At 38.6% G+C, this 26,784-nt stretch overlaps 1 protein-coding gene across 1 annotated transcript in view; it reads right to left on the reverse strand.

The window, feature by feature from the left end:
* LOC118453915 (scavenger receptor cysteine-rich domain-containing protein DMBT1-like) overlaps positions 1-26,784 on the reverse strand; it is a 59,394-nt gene that overhangs the window by 30,573 nt on the left and 2,037 nt on the right. Inside the window, exons 3-9 of the mRNA XM_087831327.1 lie at positions 25,800-25,912; positions 25,514-25,709; positions 15,503-15,826; positions 14,774-15,088; positions 13,409-13,711; positions 12,742-13,056; positions 11,716-12,024 (exon numbers count right to left, since the gene is read on the reverse strand). Coding sequence (XP_087687453.1) covers positions 11,716-12,024; positions 12,742-13,056; positions 13,409-13,711; positions 14,774-15,088; positions 15,503-15,826; positions 25,514-25,709; positions 25,800-25,912 — 1,875 coding nt within the window. The remainder of the gene's footprint in view (positions 1-11,715; positions 12,025-12,741; positions 13,057-13,408; positions 13,712-14,773; positions 15,089-15,502; positions 15,827-25,513; positions 25,710-25,799; positions 25,913-26,784) is intronic.

A 26,784-nucleotide genomic window follows, 5' to 3' on the forward strand; every position in this document is an offset into this window, starting at 1 on the left:
TACACACATTTCGTTTTTCCACAGTGGCTGTATGCCTCTTCCAAAACGTTGTGCTTTTCACCATCAGACACAATAACTCACGATTATCTAAGACCTGATATCAAATGTCTGTTGCTTCTTCACAATCATTCGTGTTTGCTGCTCTCCTCGGGTGTGCTGGATGTTAAAACGGACTCTTTGTCAGTTCATTAAAAAATATCTTAAAGAGCGATGTTTTAAGTGGAAAAACACCTGAATGTGATGAGGGGCCCAGCAACACTGAGTTGCGGGTAGCTGGTAAGGATGTTTATTTCTGGAGAGTCTGCAAAGTCTGCAAAGCTGTCTTGGTTGATTTCAAAAACTCTGCACGCTTCACTCGTCAGGAGGCCATTAGTTCGACTCATTGGTCAGATCAAAACCATCTCCCTGTGTTTCAGTGGCTGAAGCGAGAGCCTGCCTCTCTGAAATGACTTTATTGATGGGTCTGGGAGGACTTCGAGATTGTGGCTCGGGGGTTACAGTCAGGGGGCTATTTCCAGTAGGTGAAGGTCAGACAGGCGAGTCACTCTGGGTCGCTGGGGTTGAGCGAGGGGGGGTGGGGTCATAGCCCCCAAACAGCTGTTTAACAGGGATCAAGTTAAACCCTGGCTCCTTCGTTCTCTCACTGGTCAAGCGAGAGCCTGCCTTTCTGAAATTGCTTTTTTGATCAGTGTTTTTTTTTGTCATTGGTAAAAGCTAGGGTCACCTCTATTCTATATAGTTTTATTGCTAGACTGGGGAGGAGCTTCCTCTCGGGGTTGCACCGTGTGCCAGAGAGAGATTGCCATTTTACCAACACTGGCTGCTGTGTGAAGAAACATCTGCCTCTCTCAGGGTACGACCGTCTCACGCTGAGGTGGAACGTTTGTAAGTCTAACTTTGATTCTTATTTTCCTTATTTGAATTAAACAAACGCAAATAAAATGTAATAAAGCTTTCTATCGGGCTATGCAGCCTCCAACTCTTGCCATCCTCATTGTTACAAAAGCACTGGTTTAACTAAGAATTTTATTTAACACATTTTCACCACAAGAACCTATTTATCATCCTAGTCTGTCACCATATTTTCATGATCATATTTTTTTAGATTATTGATTATTACCAAGATATGATATATCATATTTTTATGTAGTACTTGCTCATAGTGGGTCATCTGATTGTTGGGGGTTTTTTTTGTCTGCATTATTTAATGTTTCTAACCTTACAATATAAAGCCATGTGAGGCAACGGTTGCTGTGATTTGAATTGAACTGAATTGAATTGAATTTTCAGTTTGTGCCTTTCCTCAGTGCTGTGCCAGAGCGCCGTCCAGACCTAACCTATGGTGGTTAAGTCCAGATGGTCACATGAAATAATAAGCAGAAATATGCACAGTTTAAAAAAATAATAAAATCTGCTTAAAATATTATTGTAGATTTTGTTTTTTGATGCAAAGTTTGTTCCAAGAGAGCTGTGATATTTCCATCCATGCATGAAACACATCAGCAGTTTTGCAAGATTTGGTCAGTGGTTTTAGACACTTTTTATTAGCTGTCATCAACAAGTACCACTGAGGCTGGAACAAACTGTTAGTGGTTAAAAACTCTGAGGTTTGCATGTGAAGAGTTTAGTTCCTCTTCATGTGCAGTACCCCCATAATATGTCTCTTTGTCTCTGCTGATGCATTATTATTTTGTGCACTAGTCTTGGCAAACGGAGAAGAACAATTTTGGGTTTGCAACTGAACATATAAACTTTGTAATTATAACTTTAGCTTAAAATGTTGTGAATATTCTGCAGCAGTCTTGAATTCGAATTGTCTTGCATTTCACACATGCGCTGTACTGGAACGTAAGCATTTTTGGCTGTTTCAGTGTGGACGCACAACTCTGAAAACAATTGAAAACGATAATGTGGACGCAGAGCATTTTCAGACCAAAACACAAATGTATGTTTTCAAATGTATCCAGGCTAGTGTGGACATAGCCTAAAAGTATTTGACTCATAAAAATCAAACCATACCTGATTTAAAGTTTGCCAAGATTCCTGTCACCTAATGCAGGATGTAACAACTTATAGAAATTTATGGATTTTGTGAGGGAAGTAAAATAATGTGCAACCAGGAAAACAAGTACATTTTGCACAGGTAGGTATTCAATTGTGACTGGGGAGGATAGGCAGGCAACAAGCACATAGATACCCCCAAGACACTGGCTGATAAGTGATATATGATCTATGGGGCTGAGAGTGGGACATCAGGACTCCAGGTGCCTGAAAACTGACGCTCCGTGGAGCCCCCACTGCAAAGCACAGCGGCGCAAGCCACCAAGGACCAGAACCCCCTAACCATGGCAAAGTAAGTAAGCAAATGCCCATTTCTGGTGAGAGTAACAACCACCCACCCTCAATAATGTTCCACAGGAGCCACACACAAATACTCATTGAGAGAAGTCTCCCTATGAGCAAGTACTTGGCAACAGTGGGAAAGAAAAACTCAATTTTAATAGTAAGAAACCTCCAGCAGAACCAGCAGCATTTGCCAGTTGAGGATGAGAGGACTAAATGTTCGGTGGATCATGACAAGCACCCAGGATCCTAGGCCTATTACAGCATAACTAAGGGAGAATTGAGGGGCACCTGATCCGGTGCTAACTACATGCTTTATCAAAAAGCTTCTGCCTAATTTTAAAGGTAGAGATTGTGTCTGTGTCCGAAATCCAAGCTGGGAGCTGGTTTCACAGAACCACTTCAACACCTGTTTGTTGTCGACTTCATGTTCATACATAAAACTCAAAGATTGCATGTGTGGGACTATATCCTAAGGTTTATATTATCCATCCATTCTCTTCCACTTATCCTTTTCCGCTTATCTTGTTCAGGGACAGCTGGGATAGGCTGGAGTCTATCCCAGCTGTCTTAGGGCGAGAGCCAGGGTACACCCTGGACAGGTCGCCATTCTGTAGCAGGGCTAACATTGTCACATAATTACCAGTTTGTACTATTAAGTGGTAATTATGTGACAGTGCCTTTCAGGTCATTTTATGGAGTAACAAGGAAATATTGTAACAAGTAGTGTAATTAATTACTTTCTTTAGTGAAGTAACGTACTGCAATACTTTAAAGAAAAATAATGAGTAAATTGTACTTTTCTTGAGCTACAACTACAACACTGTACAGGAGGTACATTAGGAGGTGTTGTTGGGTGGAAAGGTGGAGTGAGAAATGTAACTGATTCTATACTATATCAGAATTACTATTGTGTTTGATGCTTAGTATCATCTAAACAGATGATTATAGACTAGGGGTGTCAAACTCCAGGCCTCGAGGGCCGGTGTCCAGCAGGTTTTAGATAACACCCTGGGTCAAAACACCTAAATCAAATGATTAGTTCATTACCAGGCTTTTGGAGAACTGCAAGACATGTTGAGGAGGTAATTTAGCCATTTAAATCAGCTGTGTTGGATCAAGGACACATCTAAAACCCGCAGGACACCGGCCCTTGAGGCCTGGAGTTCGAAACCTGTGTTATAGACGCTGGTGATAGTGAACATGAAAACTGAGGACCGTGGTGTCTGTGTGGTGGAGATGGGGAGGAGGTGGGTTGCATGAATGAAAGGGAGAATGATGGAGAGCACAGATTTTAACCACACATAGGGGACACTGATTGGCTCAAGGAAGGAAGGCAAGAAGATGTTTGGATTAGAGTAACGATGCCAGTGCAGAGACTAACAGAGGGGAAAAGTGATAGCAATGTAAAACAAAGAAAAAAAAAGCATACAGTACTGTACTTGTTTGAGAAGTAACATTTTAACAACAAAAGTATAGATAACCCCCCCTCCCAAAATGGTTTGTTCCAGCTCGGCTCTCCCCTACTCTGGCTCTAGTGCTCTTGCTGCCAGAGCAATGGTGGCTGAGACGCAGCAGAGCGGAGGTGTAAGTGCCTGGCTTAAAACAGGACATATTAGCTGCATTTAACCTTCAGTTACTCTTTATATGGTTAAGTAGGAGTCACACCATGTTTCTTTTTAGCTGAAAAACATTACACCCAGGTAACCTGCAGTGTTGAAAACGTGTTTCCGACGCATGCTTTTACTGACTGTGAAGCACTATGGTCAACACTGTTGTTTTAATATGTGCTATATAAATAAATTTTGATTTGCTTTGATTTGATTTGATGTTTGCTACCCTACAATCCGTCCTGCTCTGTAGTAAATTCAGCGACATTTGACCGTCCTGTTACTCCCATTGAAATGTATATAGCCTATTTAAAATCTAAAACTTTAAATTGTCCACAGCCTGTTGTTGTTACCACTGTCCTGTTTGAAATGGATACTAACTAGCTAACTGACTGAATGCCCATTAACCTTATAACTCCTGTTGTGTGTGTGTGTGTGTGTGTACAGAGAGACAGCTAGGTTCGTAATGGATACAAGGAAGTTTTTTCAAAAAAAGGAGCCACATTCAGGTAAAAGTGTAAAATCAAATGATCCGTCAATCAAGAATAATGTTGGATCAGTGTTTCAATGTTTATATCTTTTATTAGATGTTCATGTGGTTTGGTTATTTGCCTTTTGGTTTAAAGTACACTGAGAGAGGACTTTTTGTTAGCGATCTTAATATAATTTTTTTCATATTAATGTAATTTTTTATCTAATTGAATACAATCTACTTGTGTATGATTGTCAGTCCAAAGAGGGAGAGAGGAAAGAGGGGAACGTGAGGAGAAAGTACAAGGTCAGGAAGAACCAGGTAGGAAAACAGACAGGGAATAGTGACAGGCAGAAACTGTTAAACTGACAAAGAGAAAAAAACCTGATTTTACTCACACAATCTGGAAGTTGTGTTCTCCCTATATTAAAGCTGGTATACAGAATCTGCAAAACAAACTGGGTTGAAACATTTTTGACCCTCTTTAACAACATTCCAACATAACATTATCATTGATTGGGGAGATTAAAATTAATAATATATTTTTATGTGGCTCAGCCACAACTCTACTAAAACCTCAGCCAGTAATAGGTAGGCCAACTTTTGGACCGTCCAGTTGTCTGTATGACTGCCGCAGTACGTACATCACATTTGCACACTATCAGAAAGAGCCAAACAGCCCTGGTGGAGCGAGGAGCTGTAAAGAGAAGCAGAGTGCTCTGTTTATATTCTAAAAATGTTTTAAGCTTGTTTCAAAGATTCTGTACAGCAGCTTTAAATGTTTTCCAAAAGCACACATACACTTATTAGTGTTTCTCAAACTTTTTACAGTGTGTACCACCTGATAAAATATCAAGCTCTCCTAAGGACCACCATGAAAGCATGAAAGTCAACACAAAATTATTATTATTAAATTAGTAAAATTAGTGTCTGCAGTAAAGATTTTTTCATACATTGTATACATTCTACCACAGGCAAAGTTGCCTCCATTTTTATAGTTTTTATTAATATTTTGTAATAATTTATTTGTAATAATTTATTGTTTTGGGAGTATTTTTTATGTATCTGTATTATATTATACATTAAAAGTGAATCTCTGTCCTAAAATGCACTCAGTTTACTTTTTACTCACTATGAGCATCATTCATTATTCTCCCCAGTAATTAAGGTTAGGATATGTATTTTTTCTATTCCAATCCATTCTTCTTTTGCAGCATTTAAATAACCTTGATCAGATTTGATGGTTTTGTTACAGACTTTTCAAAAAAGTGTTTTGCTTTTCTTTCACAAATGTGGGATTAAATTGTGTTAAAATGTACAAAACAGTGATGTCATGTTTTGTGACGAGGACCCAGGCACAGAGAGACTTGATGAATTTAAGAATCTTATATCAATAAAGAAATTTGCAGACTTGCACAGAGATGGTAAAATTATGATGACTGATAACGGAGACGAAGACAACAGACGATGAGGACAGGGAGGATGCAGGGGTTTAAATGCACCAAAGTGACAGTCAGAGAGAACTCGGGACAACATTTAAGGATGCAGGGACTGACAGAGACAGGTTTATCTTGCCTGGCTGGGCAGCTCTCTGGGTGCTCAGCACCCCCAAAGCTCTGATCCTAGAATCGCCCCTGAGCCTAATACTCAAGAAAGCAGGCAGATGAGTATTTACAGAGCTTTCTTACTGAACTTATGCATAAGCTTGATTTATTATTGTCCATTTATACTGTATATATGCAGCAGGGCAGCACAGTCACTGTAACAAGACACTTCTTCAGATTAACGATCCTTGATAATTTAGCTCAAGAAATCTTTTGATCAAAGTCAAACGTCACAAAACCACAGCCTTTCATAGCCTTTAATACCCTTATCGCTCTCACTGACTTCCTGTGTCTTTGCTATCAGCTCTGTTCTCACTAGGGATGGGTATTGATAAGATTTTCACGATTCCGATTCCATTTTCGATTCTGTTTAACGATTCGATTCTTTATCGATTCTCTTATCGATTATTTTTTTTTTTAAAAAAAAGGAGAACACTAAGGTCAATTAGCTTAGATCTTTGTTTTATATCTTCTCTTTGAACAAGATAGAAATTTAGGAGTAACATGGCCTTACAAACCCAACAGTGAGATCTTAACAGATCCAACCTACGGCTCTTCAATGGGGTGTCACAGGGTCCCCAGGAAAAAAAATTGTGAATGTAAAATAATAAAATAAATATTCTTCTGTAGCAATTACACAAGAATATCCAATAATGTCCCTGCCTACAATTAAACACATTCACTTACCGAAAATCGGGGGCATCTGCTGTGGCAAATGGGTGCAAGCCTTTTACCACAAACTTAGTCACTGCTCGGTGACGTTCGTCTATCCTGGCCTGAAAGGAGACGCTACCGGTAGACTGCAGCGAGAACTGCCAGCATCTGAGCCAGCCAGACTCTGTCTGTCTCTCTCATCATGGTCACCTAAATGCACAGTAATGGCAGGTTTTGTAATAAGGCAGATCGCGCTAACATAATATGCACTGTTAGTTGATTATTTACCTGCAGCATTAACGGGAGAGGACGTGCAAACGTTACCGCTGCTGCTGGGTTGAGATTCACGAGTCCGGAGCGGAATTAAAAACACGACATTTATTTAAGGTTATCGTGTGTTTTGTGAGCAAATGCTTTTGCATATTCGTAGTGTTTCCTCCCTTAAATGAAATATCTACTTTGCAAGTATTGCAAGTTGCCCTGTTGTCATCCGTTCCCGTAAAGTATAACCAAACTTTTTAGCGTTTGAGCCGCCATGTTTCCTGCCAGATAAATGACGCTCCGCAACGTGGTGACGTCATTCGGGGCGACTGGAATCGATAAGGGAATCGTTTGCAAAAATGGCAAACGATTCCAAGGAATTGAAACAGTGGGAACCGGTTCTCAACAAGAACCGGTTTTCGATACCCATCCCTAGTTCTCACACTCGATATATTTTAAGTTCTAAGCAGCATGAATGTGAGACAGCTTTATATTCAGGTATATTTAACAGCATGTTTTCTTTTCAGTAAATATTCATACAAAAAAGTCATAAAATGACATAATCTCTTTTCTCATATTTTTCTTTTTTCATGTTGGTTTTTGGAGGCTAAACTGCTTTTTGTGCAACACTAACATCTATCTGAAGAAAGAACATATACATCTGATAATCTGTGTGAGATCACCTAATTTACAGCAGATAACTGAGCGCAAGAGTGGTTCAGTCGGGGTGGGGTGGTTCTGCAATTACAGTGAAACTTGCTGACATTTCACACTCCAACCTTGAGGCTTTTATCACTCACAGTTTGAGCCTTTGTACCTCATGCTGTTTATGCCTTACAAAAAAGGTGTTAAAACCACTCTGACCATCACTCCATCTTCCCTCCTCTACTCTATATTAATATGTGGAGTGAAGAGTTAGGGGATCTCATGTTTATCAGGGCATAAGGTCCCCAGTCACACTAGTGTAGTTGAAATGAGTTTTTGAGAACAGTAAATAATGAATGATTTTTGAAAGCAAAAATAATCTTTTAATGAAAACAAAGTGTCAAAAATATAACTCACAAGCACGATGACAGACTTATCAGGTGAATGTTAATACAGAGAGATATAGCTTTAGAGCAGGTGCAAAAATTTCTGAATACAGAAAATATCAGCTAAAAACTAATTCATATTAACTAACAAATTTACCACAGTTATTTTGTTGTTCTGAATTTTATTTTTGTAAAGCAGTAGCAGTTATAAGATACCCTTATCTCAATCACACTGACTTCCTGTGTCTCTGCTGGCAGCTCTGTTTTCACACTTTATACATTAAATGTTGTGAGACAATTTATTATTCAGTTCCAAGTTACAGAATGAAGAATTTGTTTCCAGTAGATCTTCATACAAGATCATCATTTTCTTTGTAGGCATTGTTTTGATGTGCTTTTTCTATGTACTCATCTCAACTGTTTACTATCTATAATGTCTTTGTCAATAATGTCAATCTTGCAATCAAACTTCAAAGAAGATAAAAAATATATGTCTCTGCTTCCATTTTACCGTAAGCAGTTCTCAAAATAGAGATTTGACACATAGTAACATCAGTGCTTACAGAGCAAGTTCTGTCTTCTAGTTTTAGGGGTTTTTAGGGTATATATGTAAAAGGAAATCATACAGTATATACACGAATCTTAACATGCCTCAAGATTCCACAAATTTATATAAGAAACACACATTTGCATCATGTTTTTTTTACATTGTTTTCACTCTATTCTTCACCTTGTTGTGTGCTCTATAGTTGAACCTTGTCACTAAAGAGCAAATTCAGCAGTTCTTCTTTTCTTATTGTATTTATTTATCAACCTGTGAGAAATAATATTTGGGTGAAAGCCTCTCCACCTGTGTGTGTGTGTGTGTGTGTGTGTGTGTGTGTGTGTGTGTGTGTGTGTGTGTGTGTGTGTGTGCGCGCGCGCGTGCGCGTAAGACTATTCCATCTCTTCTGCTGTTTCCTCCTCAGCGTGAACTTCTTCTTCAGCTCTGGAAACATCCGTCTCAGCGTTCTCTTTTTTGGCCGGTTCCTGCTTTTTGGAGACCTGGAGAGACGGGACACAATCCATGTTATTGTTCCTACACAGCTGCTACTTGGTTTAATACATGCTTTTATTTTCTCTGATGTACCTTATAGTAGAAATGAAGGGCAATGTTCTCCAAAAGCAGAATCAGTGGTAGGAAAACATATCTCAGGATTCGAGTTCTTGAATCTGTGGAAAGAGATCTGTATCATCAGTATATCATCAGTGAGAGTGAGGGTTTAAAAGCCTTAGAAAACAAATTATATATATATATTAAAAACACTCCCTGTAAATCGTGCTATTTAACATAAAATAAATATTAAATGATGGGCTACCAGTAAGTGGCATATAAAATTCTACCCACCCATACCCCCATCACACTTAAATATCCCAGACACAATGTGGTGGCCACATTGCATCACTGACTGAACAGTAGCTACTAATGAACTACCGACAGATAGTCTTGGAAATCTTTAGGCAGTCATTAGATAGTTATTTTAGGTGTTTAGCTTCAATTTTATGATATGAGGGTCTTAAAGTGAGACTCTCAGCTTGATTTTAAAGGACTGGAAAAAAAAACATTTATTAGATGTATTTGCCAGTTTATACCCACAATTTCTCAGGTTCTCAGCAGGGGTTGTTTCTTTGTTCATCAGCCGCTTATAACAATTGGCATGGTTATGTTCGAGTTCAATCATGTACTCACAAAAAATACAATTAAAAAATAGAAAAGGAATAAATCTTATTTGTATTCCAGATACTTTCTTTATTCTTTACTGCATTATTGGAGTGATGTTTAAAAAAAAAACATGTAAATATGTTGCAGTGAATCTAGTGATCTATGTCATTCATTTACTGCCATTCAACAGCAAATAGAAATGTTGAGTTCATCTGTCTACTTACATATCACAAAGGCATGAATCCACTGAGCCTCTTGAGCAGTGATTTTCCTTGATGACAGCGTTATCTCATACACACAGCTGTAGTCGGCATCATGTTCAAGGTCAGCTACAGGAAAACTCAAGGAGGCTGAGTTGTTGACAGATGTCATGTTGTATTTCATATTAGAGTGAGAGAAGATGAGAAAGAAAACAGCTCCAGGATAGTGTACACTAGTTTTGCAGCTGAAGATGAAGCTGTAACCCTTGATGATTTCTGCACCTTCATAAACCTTGACCAGTCCTCCATTTGGAGATGTCACAGAGATACTGGGCCGCTCCAGTGACACTGAGAACAAAAGAAACAACAAATAAAGAAGCTTTAGTGAAAAAGAGGCACCAACTGATGGCAGAAAATTTCTATATCACTGATTTAATGTCATAGCTTTCAGCCTGTGAGGGTGGCACTGAAGGAAAAAGAGGGAGTGAGGTTGGGGAAGGACTTGCATATTTCAGCAAGACAATACTATTCATGTTAGAGGAGTCCGGGAGCTGACTCCCTGCAGTACAGTCCTTTTCCAAAAGTCAAGCAGCTGATCTCCTCAGTTCACAGATACTTACAGGCTGTCTGTTACAGCTCTAACACACCTGTGTTGTGTGACCTTTGCTCTCTCCAGGACCCAGCTGCTGCCTGTTGTCTTTTCCCTCCCTTTGGATAGACAAATTTGTGTTGTGGTTTTCCTTTCTTGTTTTGATATTGATATAACGGTGTTGGGGTCTCTTTGTGTTAAGAATAAAGTCTATGATTTTACCATATCTGCATTTTTTCATTTCTTTCTTTCTGTCCAGGCTTTATTCATTGTTGCTCCCCATACACTCCCCCAGATTCCAGGGGATGCTACACAGTGGTAAACATGACCCAGATTTTAGGAAGTAAAAATGAAAACTATTTTTCTTATTTTTGTATTTTTTGTATTTTTCTTTCAATCATATATTTTCTCAGGTTAAACACTCTTTCAGTGTTCAATTGTGAATATAATATTGATTTATGAAACTTGCGAATCATTGCTTCCTGTTTTTACTTTGATTTTACACAGCAGCCCAACATTTTTGGAAATGTGTTGTACTTGTTTCTCCATAGCTATTGTCTATTACAGCTCACTCAGGAAAACTCCTGCATAGATGAATATTTTCAGGGTTTGCAGATAATATAGTCACATGAATATGATTAAGATCATGTCAATTTTTATTTATTGGTCGCAGTATATATTGGCATGAAATGAAATGTAGTTCATGCCCTCAAAGAGATGATTGGGGAGTGAGTGTTGCTGGTATTTCTTATCTTAATGGATGTGATGTCATACTAATAACCTGTAGTGGGTGTAACAAGTGCACAGTATTGGTCCTGTCAACGAAATCACTGTAATATAAACAATGGTACATTTTATTACCAATAACAGAGATGTTAGCAGAGTCACTTGTGGAGAAGCTGGAGCCGTATGAATATTCACACTGGTACAATCCGTCCTTGTCAAAATCTACTTTGAGGATCTTGAATGTAGCAGAGTTGGTGGTTGATGGTTTTGTCTGGACGAATGAGCCTGAAATCTGCTTCAGAGTAAATTCTCCTTGTAGAAGCTGTTGGCTTTGAGGTGATATTGAACAAGTGATGCTGAGATCACTTCTCCACTTAACTTTATTAGCAGGATTCATGGAGATTCTGGGCTTTGGGAGGATCACTGAGGAAATAGCAGTCACAGAGAGAGGATTCAATTAAAAATGGTAAAACGTTTAGCTTATTATATTAATAATATAATAAGAAACAATTTAATTTCTCACCTGAGCAGACAACACCAGCATCCTTTTGGTGAGTACAGTCATGTGTCCCAAATCCTCTGTGCTGACACTCAGTCAGAGATCTCTCACTTCCTGAACAGTCCACATCATCAAGCCAGATGGATCCACTTCCCTCACCAAAGCGGGCTGATACAGCAGCACTCTGTGCCGTTCCACAGCCGAGCTCTCTGCACACGACCTCAGCATCATTTATGTCCCAGTTATCATCACAGACTGTTCCCCAAGTGTTGTTGTAAAAGATTTCAACTCTTCCAGAGCACAAAGTGCTTCCAGATAATCTGACTGGCACACCTAGGAACAGTGAGCATAATATAAAACAAAAACTTTTTTTATGGAATGAGTGTTATTCAGTGTGGAATTAGTTCATGACTACACTCATTTACTCACTCTGCATGCTGAGCTGCTCACTGATCATAAAAAACTACTAAAGAACAGTTTTATTTATGTGCTTCAGTGTTGAATGTTATCATAAGATGTTCCAATCAGATAAAATATTATTGTTTTGACAGTTCACACTCATGATGTTGCTGCTTTCCAGCAGTTTGCTTGCCAGATATTTTTCATGGTCCTGGATCTTCGTCCCAGTGTTTTGAGTTGCGATCACGTATTCTTAGTTAAGAGTATTCTTAGCTTCATATTCTTGTTTTGTTTTGTTTTGTTTTTATTTACAAAGGAAAAAACAAAAAGAAATTCAGATTTGCAACTTGGAAGCAAAGCAAATTAACTTGGTACAAAAGTCGGACCGCTACATCATAAGTGTCACAGGAAAAGCTTTAAGTTTCATGAAGGGAGGTTTCTTTTTGCTTAGCAAAAAAATGGGAGAAACCCGCGCAAGATTTTGACAAAGAAAGATGTGATGAAGCTACTAAACATGTCAGAAACACTGAAATATACCTCTTCACACAAATGTAGTAAGAGACAAACACCATAAGATGATGAAATGATTGCAATACTGTAAAAATATTCTAATGTGTTGATTATGTCTTTATAATGATTATTTCTTTTTACCTGAACAGATGACACCAGCATCCTTACTGTGTGTACAGCTGTGTATACCAAATCCTCCGTGATTACACTCAGTCAGAGATCTCTCACTTCCTGAACAGGACACATCTTCCAGCCAGATTTCTCCTGTTCCTTCACCAAAGTGAGCAGACTGAGTGGCATTCAGTGCTGTTCCACAGTTTAACTCTCTGCAGACCACCTCAGCATCATTTATGTCCCAGTTATGATCACAGACTGTTTCCCATTTTTTCTTGTAGGTGATTTCGACTCTTCCAGAGCAACGAGTCGACAGAGAACCAGCTAATCTGATGGCTACACCTGAACACATAGAATACGCCTTTTAAATAAAAACTGTCATGTTTATTGTGGGTTTACGGCAGCAGCTATTTGCCAATCTTTGTTAGTCATTTCTGTACAAGATTTAATCATCTGAAGTTCAGTTGGAGATACAACTGACAAGACCCACATTTTTGTTTCAGCAGGATGATGAAAAACATATTTCTCTGTGGATTACAGCTGCAGAGCATTTCATTGCTGAATATGACACAATATACTTAGTATAAGAACTCATTTCAACAGCTTACCTATAATTTTGTCACAAAACACACATTGACACATCTAAACTGAGTGGCTGATAAAACAACGTGTGAAGGATCAATGAGAGCTGTACCTGAGCATATGACTCCAGCATCTTTATGGTGTCTACAACTGCTCCCGAATTCTCCAAGCTGACACTGGGTTATAGATCTTTCATTTCCCGAACAGGCCACATCATCAAACCAGACTGGTCCACTTCCTTCACCAAAATGATTCTCTTTAGGAGCTGCCAGTGCCGTCCCATAGACTAACTGTCTGCAGACCACCTCAGCATCATTTATGTCCCAGCCATCATCACAGACTGTTCCCCAGCTGTTGTTGTGATAGATTTCAACTCTTCCAGAGGATGGGGACTGAGACCCAGCTAATCTGATTCCTAAACAAAAAATATATATACTTGATTATGATTGTAAAGTTTAGTGTTATTTAATGAAGGCAACAATTTTAACATCTGTCAGATACATTTATCAAAAAAAATACAGTAATATGAAGTTCAACAGGAAAGAAAATGGCAAGTAGCACAATAGCTACACAAGCTCAAGAGAGTATCCAAATACAAGACAGGTGAAATACCAAAAAGTGAGAAGTTTTTGGCTGTTGCAAAAATCGAATAGAGAATACAAAAACAAACAAACTAAACCAAAACAACAATAAAAACAAATTACACTGGGAGAGCACAGTCAAACCAAGGAGAAGACAGCACTATATATAAACACACACACATGTTATTGAGCACGAAATGCAGTCTTCAAAGACAGTTGGACACAGGCTAACTATTCCAAAGCACATCACAAGGTTAAAGTAACCTTCAAAGTAAAACAGGAAACAGCAAGTAAAAAAAGAAGAATGAATTAGCACTAAACCTAATGATATGTCATGTTGCAGGTGGCAAGTGACAATTCAAAGCTTCACTTTGGCTGTTAGCAGTGGCTCATGGTCGAAGTTTTTCATTTTACTTGAATCTCTCCCTTCCTAATTATATACTTCCATCTACTTTGTATTTTGGTATTATTGGGTTTTTTTGTGCTTGTTAATCAGACCTTCCTCTCTGTCACGTCCTCACTCTGTTGTTGGGACGGCTGCTTGTTACTAGTTGTTGCCGGTACTACTGTTGACGTTGCCGCAGCAGCCCTGACAGTTAACATGTCCATCAATTTGACACATTTTACTGCATCTATTTCTTTTTTCTATTTCTCACGTAACTTTTCAGATCCACCGTTTTACCTTCTTTGTCCATCATCAACTACATCTGCCACACTAAACTCTGTTCTACACAGTGCATGACAACACAGGGAAAATAGGGGAGGGGCTGCTTGCGTAAGGAGATTTGTTTGAGGAAACGTCAGTAATGAAAATTAAATAATGGGCTACTGTTAGTGGTTGTAAGGTGCACAGCGGCCTTTAAGTCATATTTTACATGATCCAAAGAACATCTCACCTGTACAGATGACACCAGCATCCCGATGATGTCCACAGTTGTGCGTCCCAAATCCTCTGTGCTGACATTTAGTTAGAGAACTTTCACTTCCTGAACAAGCCACATTATCAAGCAGGATGTCTCCCTTTCCTTCACCAAATTGAGCTGATCGAGTGGCATTCAGTGCTGGTCCACAGTCTAACTGTCTGCAGACCACCTCAGCATCATTTATGTCCCAGTCATTATCACAGACTGTTCCCCAACGTTTTTTATAGTAGTATTCAACTCTTCCAGCACACGGAGTGGACCCAGAACCAGCTAATCTGATGGGCACACCTAAATGCAGAAAACAAATAACCTATTTAATTTGAAATACAGCATATAGTATATTTTGAATTTTGATTACTTGTTAATGATGGTAATAATGATGGTAGTTTCATTAGACTTTCAATTATATAACCTTTACAAACAAACAGTTAATGACACAAATGCAAAAAATCCACATAATCCCACTGTGGTGTCACACTGGCAGCTTCAAAGTGTGATGAACAAAGAACATATTTCTCCTTGTATTACACCTACATTCATACTGAATCATATAATTGCTCATTGCTGCACATTGAGCTCACGTATGAGCTCAGGTTGATCACTCACCCTGAATTTTAACACAAAATTTACACCAACAACAAACAACAATTCCAGATGGTAAAAATAATAAGATGGTGATGAATAATTCTGAATTTATCTCACCTGAACAGATGACACCAGCATCCCCATAATATCCACAGTACTGTTCCTCAAATTCTCTGTGCTGACACTCAGTTAGAGAACTTTCCGTTCCTGAACAGGACACATCAGCTAACCAGATTTGTCCTGTTCCTTCTCCAAAAAAGTCCCGCTGAGTGGCATTTAGTGCCGGTCCACAATCTAACTGACTGCAGACCACCTCAGCATCATTTATGTCCCAGGCATTTCCACAGACTCTTCCCCATCTGTTGTTGTGATAGATTTCAACTCTTCCAGAGCAACGAGTTGACTCAGACTCAAGTGGGTTGACTAATCTTATTTGAACATCTAACAAGAGAAAGAGATAATTATATAATATATTTATTAGTTTTTGATTACTTAAAATCAAAGAAGTAATAATGTTGCTGAAAGCAAAAACAGTAAAAAAAACAAACAAACCCAAATTAAATAAGGAAATGCAGTGAGGAAATGGAAAATTGTATTCCCCGTTGTTGTTGTTTTTTTTAAAGCTTCCTGTGTCTTCTTAAATTTCTTTGAAAATATGACATTTTTTCTTTTAAAATTCTTGAATTCAGATGTTTTTAAAGAAGTTGTTTTTGTGTGTTTTCTTTTTTTCTATTTACTTTAACTATCAAAATATAAAATAATAATGTAGAAACACTTTTTAAACATTATATTTGTTTTTTCACCATTAGAATTTTCAATAAAAATTGGTTTAAAATTTATTCTGCTTTGTTAGACATTATTAAAGCAATGATGATGATGATGATGATGATGATGATGATGATGATGATGATGAAGCCTTTATTTGTCACTTGCAGTTGACTGCAGTGAAACTGGACCTCTTCCAACCATACATACAATACACAAACAACACATTGGGGAGACAGGTCAGAATAGGTAGCGTAAAGAAAAACAATGAAATGTACAACACATTAGGGCAGTGGAGGAGGAAAAAGAGAACTCTACTCAGACTTAGCTCCTGATAGGGGATCAGTATGAGAACAGAAAACAAAAACTCCTCAGCACAAAAGCACAGGAATTTGATATGCTATACGGCTGAGAGTGGCCGCCCTGGGGTTAAAATCTGACCCGCGGTCCTTTGTCGCATGTCGTCCCCCTTCTCTCTCTGCCCCTGCTTTCCTGTGCTTTCTTCACGGTATCTATTAAATAAAGCTGAAAAAGGCCAAAAAAGAAAAGAAAAACCTTGTTGATCGGTCTGGTTCCTCACTGGCACTGCTGCTACTCCCCCTGGTGATGCTTCCTGACTCCCAAGCTGGGGCTTTTCACAGCAGAGGTTTGCTGTCACAGAGCAGTGGCCATTTCCTTCCACCTTCTTCTGTGTCTCTGCAGGTCCAGGATGCTATAGACACCATGCTCAGCTCATTGAGGGGACCACGAGCATTAGGACTGGAGTGCTGAAGGTGTGCCACCCCTGCCACTCTGGCAGGAGTGTCCAGTGATGGAGGGGGCACAGGTGTTCCATGTCGCTGGACACCATCCCCTGGTCCAGGAGAGACGTACTGGGTTCCGGGTAAGGTGCCAAAGAGGTATGTGGTGGGGCATGGTCTGCGAGGAGACGGAGGTCCCTGGTCCAGGGCAGCCTGTGCAGCCGGAGCTGGCGGCAGAGGAGCGGGACAGCCCCGCTAAGACGGGGGTCAGCGGGCTGGCCAGTCCAGCCTCGCTGCCACTCGCTGCGCACCTGACGTCTGCCCAGCCCCCTGTGAGCAGGAGCTCACGGCCATGCCTGTGGGGCCGTGTCCGCTTGCTACGCGGCTGACCTCCGGACCAGCTTCGCCGTCGCCGCTGGATGCGCGGGCGACCACCAGAATGGACGCTCCCCCGTCGCTTGGCCAGGGGCTGGGGGCGCCGATGTTTTGGGCCCCAGTTCGCGGGGGGGGGAGTAGGTTCGGCCAGATGGCTCCCCGGCCTCAATCGGGCGATGGGGGTATGTGGTGGGGCGTGGTCTGCGGTGCCGTGCGGACGCACCTGCACGGCATCCGCAATCACGCCCGCCGTGTTAAAACACGGGGACTCAGGGGCTGGGGTTGTTGTGATGATATTGTTGAGCGGGCAGCGGGAGAGCTGCAGCTCTGTGAGCATTGTGAGCATTGTGAACAGCAGCCGTGTGAGTCAAAGTATGCTGCAAAGCATGAATTTGCACCGGGGTCTGTCGGGGTCGTTTACAGTGGTGCCGCAACCAGACCTGAGTCCACAAAACCCCAGTTCGTTCAGTGACATTGTTGGTCCACCTGGAGCGAGCAGTTGGCATGGATGGAGTACACCCAAAACTCAAGCATGTCAGCTGCCACTGGGATGTCCCCTTTTCATTGGCCCGTTTGCCATACAAGCCATTCTCAATTTAATTTTTTAAATTAAATTAAATTAAAATTAATTTAAAATAGTAAGAAGTGTAAGGGTTTAGTCAGGAACAATTTTGCAACCACTCATATTTCATATCTTGATTTTGAACAGAAAGGAGTGGGTTTAGTGCAGACACTCTGTGGTGCAACATCTATAGCAATTAACTTTAACATAAGAAAAGATGTAGTACGGAAACTGACTTCATGCAGAGAGGACATTGCGAAGAAAAAACACCTGCAATATTGCAGGTGTTTTTTCTTCGCATTTTTGAAAATTCCACATAGTCCCATATGGGACTATGTGGAATTTTCAAAATTTTAGGGAAATTTTTAGAAAAGAAGGTGGACCCTTTTACTAATTACCCAGCAATAAAGCTCAGTGTGGTGCTTTAAGCCATGCCCACATGCAAGTACAGTTTTTTTCTTAACAAGTAGACCTTGCTACCATTCTGTTATTCTCTGTTAAATTAACAAATAGTAGGTACAGTTTTCTTCTTAAATGATCATATTGTATTCATTCATTTTATACAATTCACATTATGTGTATACTACTTACCGAAAATGTTTGCATGTGAAACAACAGAAACAACAGAAAACTTCTAATGGTAAAAGAGACTGACCTGTAGCAGCTGAAGATGCAGACAGATAAGAGACTGTAGCAACTGTAAAAAGACAAAAATAATTTGTTTTTCTTCTTTGGATACGATAAATAACAGAAAATCTTTAAGTAACTTAAACTGACTGTTAGTATACCAAAGACAGAAAATAATAAAATGATATAAAATGCACCTCACCAATAGCCAAATAGAAGACGCTGCTCTGTGTCCACATGACTGAGAAACAAAATGTTTTCTGTGTAAAATGTGTGGCAGAAAACTGAAGTTAAATCTGTGGTCTATGTTGCTTCAGACTGTATTGGTTTTCCCTTGAAACATCTGTTCATTTCCATTATTTGTCTAAATTAAAAATTACAAAGTACAATAAACAAAATCTGAGAAGACATGTAACAAAGCAGGAGAAGAAAGTAAAAACTTTGTTCATTTCATACAGTTTGGCACCTGCATGAAATAAAAGAAATACGTATGTGCGGCACTAGTTCGAGTTGAACAACTGAATCTAAATGGAATTAAAGATTACGTCTCAAACTATGTTCATCTCTAAATGTTACTGACAAACGCTACCATCTTTGGTGCTTCTTTTCTTCCAGTTTTATTCTTCAAGTGATCACACAGAAAAAAAAAAGTTCATATTTAAAGTTTAATTTTGTGGTCAGCCAGATGGAATAAAAATGCATTGATATTCTTACCAGTTCTGCGTTCACAAGAGTTAGAAAGCTGAAGTGAAGGTTACTCCTTGATAGTTGTAGTTCGCTACAGCCGTCTGAAGGCTGCATGAATTTGTTCCGCCTACAGACTCAAACAGTTGCGATAGTGCAAAGGACTAAACCACAGTTACACAGATTAACACATCGATATTTGTGCTACACTGTTAAAAAATAAATGACTGCTAACTAAGCTCCTTTCTCCACTCAGCCCCTCACGACCATCTGTTGTTGTTTTTGCCTCTCCTGATGAAGATTAAGCAAGAAACTCTTTTCTTAACAATATTTTCACATAAAAAAAACCTTATGAATATAATCTACAAAGAAGGCGTTTGGATCATTGGAAAGCACGAGCAACAAACATGATGACCACGACCATTTAACATATCTAAAAGTGCAGCACAAGGTCTCTGTCTGCCAAGACTAGTGCAAAGAAATCCAAAGGCTCACAGCAGAAATTGCATCAACAGAGAGAAAGAGATATACTATGGGGGTAAAGCACATGAAGAGGAACGAAACACTTTACACGCCAACCTCAAAGTTTTTAACCACTGACAGTTTTTTTAGGTGGTAGATGTCTAAAACCACTAAATGTTGCAACACTGCTGATGCATTGCATCAAACCTTGCACCAGAAAGCCAAATGTCCAATTACAGCGCAATTATATTTTGCTCAGATTTATTATTTTTTAACTTATCTGGCAACTTATTAGTAAGGAAGGAAAGCTGTGCATATTTCTGCTTTTTATTTCATGTGAGGAAAATCACAGACTGAAACTCATCAACTCGTCAGTTTATTTCTGATGCTGTCAGTCGAAGTACCTCTCATTCAGTGATAATTTATATAAACCTGCACTGTTAAGAAAATAGAAAAATAATCAGGAGAACATAATATTCACTGGGACACCAGAGAAATACTGTCAATTAACAGAAACTTACCATTATGAAAAATATTTTTTTTTATTAACAGCTTGTGTATACGTGCAGATTTTGTTTGTAAATTCAAGAATTTACATTTGTGAAAAAAATGGAAATATGGTTGAACACTGTTATATTACAAGTAATCAGACTTAGAGTTGCAGAAAATCACTGCTGACAAATCTTTAGTCCATGATTAATGTAATAAAATGATATACAATCCATCAAAAGTCACAGTACTGTTGTTACACCATTAACAGGATTTATAATTATCTCTACTCTACATTTTTGAATTTATCAAGTGTAAATGGGTTTTTACATGTATTCTGACAAAGTAAAAGGGGCTTATTCCATAGGAAAAATCCAGAAAATTTTACTGTAATAACAAAATATTGTTAATTACAACTCTTATCAAGTACATACTCAGTGATCAGGTATGGTTATTTAACATCAATTTCTGTTAATAGAACACAAAAGAAAACTTTTAACAGTTTGCTATAAAAAAAAATAAAAGAATTCTGTTCCAAATGACTTTTACTGAGCTTTACTTAGAAACAAAAAAATCAAACCATGTAGCAATTAAGCCAAGGATACACTAAATTTAGAATCATGCTAAATATAACACGTTTGGATACTTGTAAACAGTAATGTTTCAATCCAGGTGTCCAAGTTTGCTGTGAACACAATGACATTGTTGCCCATCCTCAAGGAAAGAAAAGTTATCTAAAGACCAGGGCTCACTCCTAATGAATTCATTTTTCTTCTTGGTAGCATCTTTGTCAGTACTGGTAGAATAAGTGATATAATCAGTCAGTGAGTGTAACTCAACCAGGATCACACGTCGATAGGTGCAGTTTTGGTTTAGTTTGCCGTTTATCTCAAGAGTGTGGTAGAGACACCAGGGGACAGACTATCACACGAGAGAGCGAGAGTAAGGGAGAGAGTTTGAACAGGATAAGACTGTTGTTAGACAGGCTTTCGACTGTGCTTGTGGCTCCCTTGTGGCCAGAAAGCGCAGTTGCACTATTGAGCACAAGGTCCAGAGAACGGCTGCAGAATGGTGTCAGTTGTGCTGGTGTCTAAGGAACGTGTTGACCCTTTTAAGTCATTTACTGAATCTGCTTATGCATAAGTGCAATGTTTATAAGTCTGTTCACTATGTGGTTTGTTCATGCAGCTAAGGCTAGCTGGTGTGTTACACACTGGTAAGCTAAAACGATTTTGGTGCTGTTATGTAGCATTATTGTATTTACAATTAATGATAGGCACTGTTTGGTTTTGATCATTGTGTGAAACATATGCGCAAAGATGATCATATATAGGAAGATTCATTCGTATTTCTGGTTATATTGTTAGACAGTTAATTAGTCATAAATTATGATTTGAATGTTTATTGTATTCAGAATGAATATGCAATTGTGATCCCTCATGAAATGTGTAATGAAATGAACACAAATGTAATGGCAGTACTCAGAAGCCAGCAGGTTAAATTAAAAACTAATCTTTAAGTGACCTGAAAAAGAACAAAGGTAATAGGCTATAAATAAATACACACAAAGTGTGACAGTGCTGTCAGGAGGTTATTAAAAGATTATTTAAATGTGTTTTAGCAACACCAGCTAAGGCAATTTCATCCCTAGGGTAAATTCAAAGCTACACAGGTTTGGCCTAATGGTCTCCTCAAATTAATACAAGGCTGGGATCAGGGGTGGATCAACTGTGGTCACATGGGGTGGCATGTGCCACACTAAAATAATCTCTTACCACCCCTAGCGCCTCCCCTTTTTTTTACATAATGACAATGTTGTTTATTAAAATAAGTCAGCATTACTGCATTGAGCAGTTCTGGGTTTAATTAACACTGTATATAAATTTTAAAACTGAATACACTGCATAATGTCCCCTGTCTCCTGAAAAACGTTTCAGCCCATATTGTCCCCTTCAAACATTTTTTTTTTCTTTGTTGTCAGTGGCAACCGAGGCGCTGGTCTGATTGGCTCCAGAGGACGTTTTAAATCAGCACTGTGGGGATTTCAGATTTCAACACAGACAGTTAATTGGTACACAAAAAGGCATAAAGGTAAGTGTTATTAGTCCAATAAATCCTGAAAAACGAGGAAAACTCTCAGTTAATGTTGAAAGCTGCAGTTATCATAAAAATGTGATAATGGTAAGACAAACTTTAATTTGAGTAAACCAATGCATTATAGTTTTAGTAGTAACAGTAATGTTAAATCTGCATTTACATAATTTCAGAAACTTCTGAGACATCTGAAGAGAAAGGGAGGTATCACTAATTTGTTCCACAGAGAGGAGGGATCAGGAAGACAAGGCAGATGTAGGTACAGATAGCGTAACAGGAGAAAGTGACGATGCAAAAAGAGAAGCAGAACAAGCTGTGCTAGGGCAAAAAGCTGAGCCAGGACAAGGAATTGAAATGGGGAAAGCAACAGAGGACGAAGAAATAGATATATACTTCAAGAGTGGATAGGGTCAGACAGCAGAGGGGAGTGAAAAGTGAAAAAAACTCTGATGATGTAATGGATAGTCATTGCCAGAAAGAGGTACTTGATGACCATACGCAAAGACAATAGCAGAAATTCTAATGACCCTGTGATTAAAAAGAGATACATTTTTCCTTGTTGCTGGCTATTTGAGAAAAGTATTGAACTTCATTTCAAAAGGTTGAATATTCCAAACTGTGGCCTTGCAAATGTCCCATAATCCATAATGGCCACATTACAAAAGATTACAAAAGATTAACTACAAAAATACAAGCCTGTAATGCTACAGACATTTACAAATTTGCTATATAAATTTGCATTTTGGCTATAGCAAGAATAATATAGAATGTGAATATGTGAAAAATAGATTGTGCATGCGTGCAGCTTAGAGGGAACAGTGGTCGTGTGTAAGTGGTCGTATTTCTTCTGCTGCTTCCTCCTCAGCATGAACTTCTTCAGATCTGGAAACATCCGTCTCATCGTTCTCCTTTTTGGCTGATTTCTGCTTTTTGTTGACCTGGAGAGACGATACACAATCCATGTTACTGTTCCTACACTTCTCAGCCACTACTCAGTTTAATACATGCATTTTTTACTCTGATGTACCTTATAGTAGAAATGAAGGGCAATGTTCTCCAAAAGCAGAATCAGATGTTTGTGAGGTTGGTTCAGCCTGGTGTAGTGAAGCAGGTGCACACATCTATGCCACATAGATGTGTGCGTGGACACTGGAATAGTTTAATTTTTTTTACCATCACGTGTTTAATGAAGAATTTGTATTCACTGACATTCACTCTTTACATATATGCCAGATTTAGTTCTTTTTCAGACTGATATCTATCAACATCTCAGGCATTTTGTTATATTCACATAGATCATCGCGATGATGTTGTTTATTATATTGCTCTCTTGTTTATTATATTGCTCTCTTTTTCTTTGCTTGTCTTCTCTTTTTTCTTTCTCAACAGGTGATCCAGGTCTTTTTGTCTGTTTGTTTTGTTGGTTTTTGCCCTTTATCACCGTCCCTCTTCCCCGCTCTTTTTCTTTCCCTCTTTCTTTCTCCCTTTTCTTTTCCCCAGTCATGTCTGTCCCGTGTTCAGCAAATGAAAATAAAATAAACAATAAAAGCAAAGGTGAAACAAATAGACCAATACAACAAGGCTGGGATGGTCCATTTGGTAAAGTAAATCCGTTGGGCACCTCTCTTTGCCTTTAGACAACAATTCTGATGGCAAAAGAACCAAACGGGACAGGCAAAAAAGCCTAAAAAACAAACAAAACATCTCAGGCATTTTAAATAGCAATTTTTCTAACAATGTGCATTTGTTCTCATGCAAGCATCAGTTTTCTTTTAGCCTCTCCTGCTTTTGGATGATATATATTTTTTCAGTCTATCCTGGAAAATGAACTGCTTATGGACAACGAGACAAGCAGATTGACAGGTCAGTAATATGAGTTAGTATGAAAAGAGCATCTTAGAGACAGAATTTCTCAGAAGTTAAGATATGCTGAGATTCACCTGTCCATTGGCAAAAAAAAGCATCTAATAAAAAGGCATCTGTTTCATAATAAAGTTTGTCAACATAAAATTGTGAAGACTAAATATCTCATCACCTAGAGTACATAATCTGTCATAAACTGGCTGTGCGCAGGCAGTAGAAGGACCCAAACGCAAACTCTGCAGCTTTATTTGCTGAACGGCAAAAACGCAATACAAAAACTATACTGAGAAGGCTAAACTTGGAGACGCAGGGAGACGCACAAAACTATGAGAGAGGACGCGACACAAAACTGAGGGAAACGCAGACATAAATACACAGAAAGATAACGAGGGACGTGGGAGCACACGGGGAAGACAGCTGACACAAATAATCATCACGAGGCAGGACAGGAGCAAAACAACATGATATGCACTGACAGGAGACTGTCAAAGTAAAACAGGAAGTACACAGACTGGAGGGGGAGAGAGAACACAGAGGAGCACGAGGGAGAGCACAGACATGACGAGCTGGGGAAACATGATGGAATAAAACACGAGGAGGGGAAAAAAGGCACAAGAACTCACAATTAAATAAACACAGACACACAGAGGGAGACAGGAGGCAAAGACACAAGGGAGAATCTATAAGCAACATCTAAACAGAATAACCTAGGAACTATAGAATTAACCTTTAGGACAACAAGTGGACTTAAACATAATACAAAAACGGCAAGAAACACAGGAAAACTCAAAACACTTGGTCTAAAGACCCAGGACCATGACAGCATCAGTAATATCATGAAAAAGATTCAGAGAATCTGGAGTAATCTCTGTGTTCAAGGGACAAGGCTGGAAATCCAAACTGGATGCCTGTGATTTTGGGCCCATGCATTATCATGACAGAATCATTAGGCAAAGTTCTGTCATAGAAATCACTGTCATAGAATAACAAGTAAACAGTATTTTTCCTGTCACTTTATCACTGTAATATAAAGAACTTTATTACCAGTAACAGGGAGGTTGACAGAGTCACTTGTGGAGATGCTGGAGTCATGTGAATATTCACACTGGTACAATCCATCCTTGTCAAAATCTACTTTGAGGATCTTGAATGTAGCAGAGTTGGTAGTTGATAGTTTTGTCTGACTGAATGAGCCTGAAATCTGCCTCAGAGTAAATTCTCCTTGTAGAAGCTGTTGGCTTTGAGGTGATATTGAACAAGTGATGCTGACATCACTTCTCCACTCAACTTTACCAGCAGGAAACAGCAGTCATGGAGAGACGATTCAATTAAAAATGGCAAAACATTTACCTTATTATATTAAGAATGATACATTATAAAGATTATTATTATTATTATTATTATTATTATTATTATTATTATTATTATCATCATAAAGAATTATGATTATATAAAATAATTTCTCACCTGAGCAGACAACACCAGCATCCTGACTGTGTGTACAGTCATATGTCCCAAATCCTTTGTGCTGACACTCAGTCAGAGATCTCTCACTTCCTGAACAGGACACATCATCAAGCCAGATGGATCCACTTTCCTCACCAAAGCGGGCTGATACAGCAGCACTCTGTGCCGTTCCACAGCCGAGCTCTCTGCAAACCACCTCAATTCAATTCAATTCAATTCAATTCAATTCAATTTTATTTATATAGCGCCAAATCACAACAAAAGTCGCCTCAAGGCGCTTAAAAACCTCAGCATCATTTATGTCCCAGTTATCATCACAGACTGTTCCCCAAGTGTTGTTGTAAAAGATTTCGACTCTTCCAGAGCACAAAGTGCTTCCAGATAATCTGACTGGCACACCTAGGCACAGTGAGCATAATAATACATTTAAAAAAAGAAAATAAGATTTTTCATAGACTGTGTGTTATTCAGTGTGTAATTAGTTCATGACCTCATTCATTAATTTGCTCAATAAAAACATACTCCAAAAAAGTACGGTCCAAAAAAACATACTAAAGGATTATTGTAGGGTTTTTCCGTTACAGTATGATTTGCCTTGAGGAAACGGTTTTTGAAATTGAAATCGAATTTAACTGTTTTATTTCCATGCTTTATGCTGAGCTCACATTGCATTGTTAAATGCTACTATAAGATGTTTCAGTAAAATATACGCTATTGATGCTCCAGCAGTTTGTTTGCCGGGCTGTGAGGAATGTTAAATGATTAACAAGAAAAATATACACAGAAAAAAAGAACATTTGGAAGTGTGGGCATGGAAGCAAAAATAAATGTGTTACAAAAGCTGGATTTTAAATTAAACACAAACTTTAGCTTTCGTAAAAGAAGTTCAACCAAGAAAATTATTTAAATATAGAAAATAAGTATAATTTCAAATCATGTGGAATTTCATATAAATATAGTCTATAACTTTAATTTCTTTAGCCCAGATAATTAAACTTTTCAGTTATATAAAATATGTGAATTTTGATTCTCCCGCAGTCGTCACTACCCAAACTGTCCCCAATTCCTAAATAACCAAATTTCACCTGTTGCCAAATCACTTTTTATTGGTTGACATGATGCACTTTTACACTAATATGAAAGCGGTGGCATTCTTTTCTTTTTCTTTTGTTTCTTGCGCTGTCCTTATAAAATACAGTTTTTACCGTTTGTTCCTCACTAAACGTGAATATTCAAATACTAAATATTCCAAAAAAAGCATTGCGCATATT

Source organism: Neolamprologus brichardi, chromosome 18 (assembly GCF_056152115.1).
Source record: "Neolamprologus brichardi isolate AB-2024 chromosome 18, ASM5615211v1, whole genome shotgun sequence".
Taxonomy (NCBI): Eukaryota; Metazoa; Chordata; class Actinopteri; order Cichliformes; family Cichlidae; genus Neolamprologus; species Neolamprologus brichardi.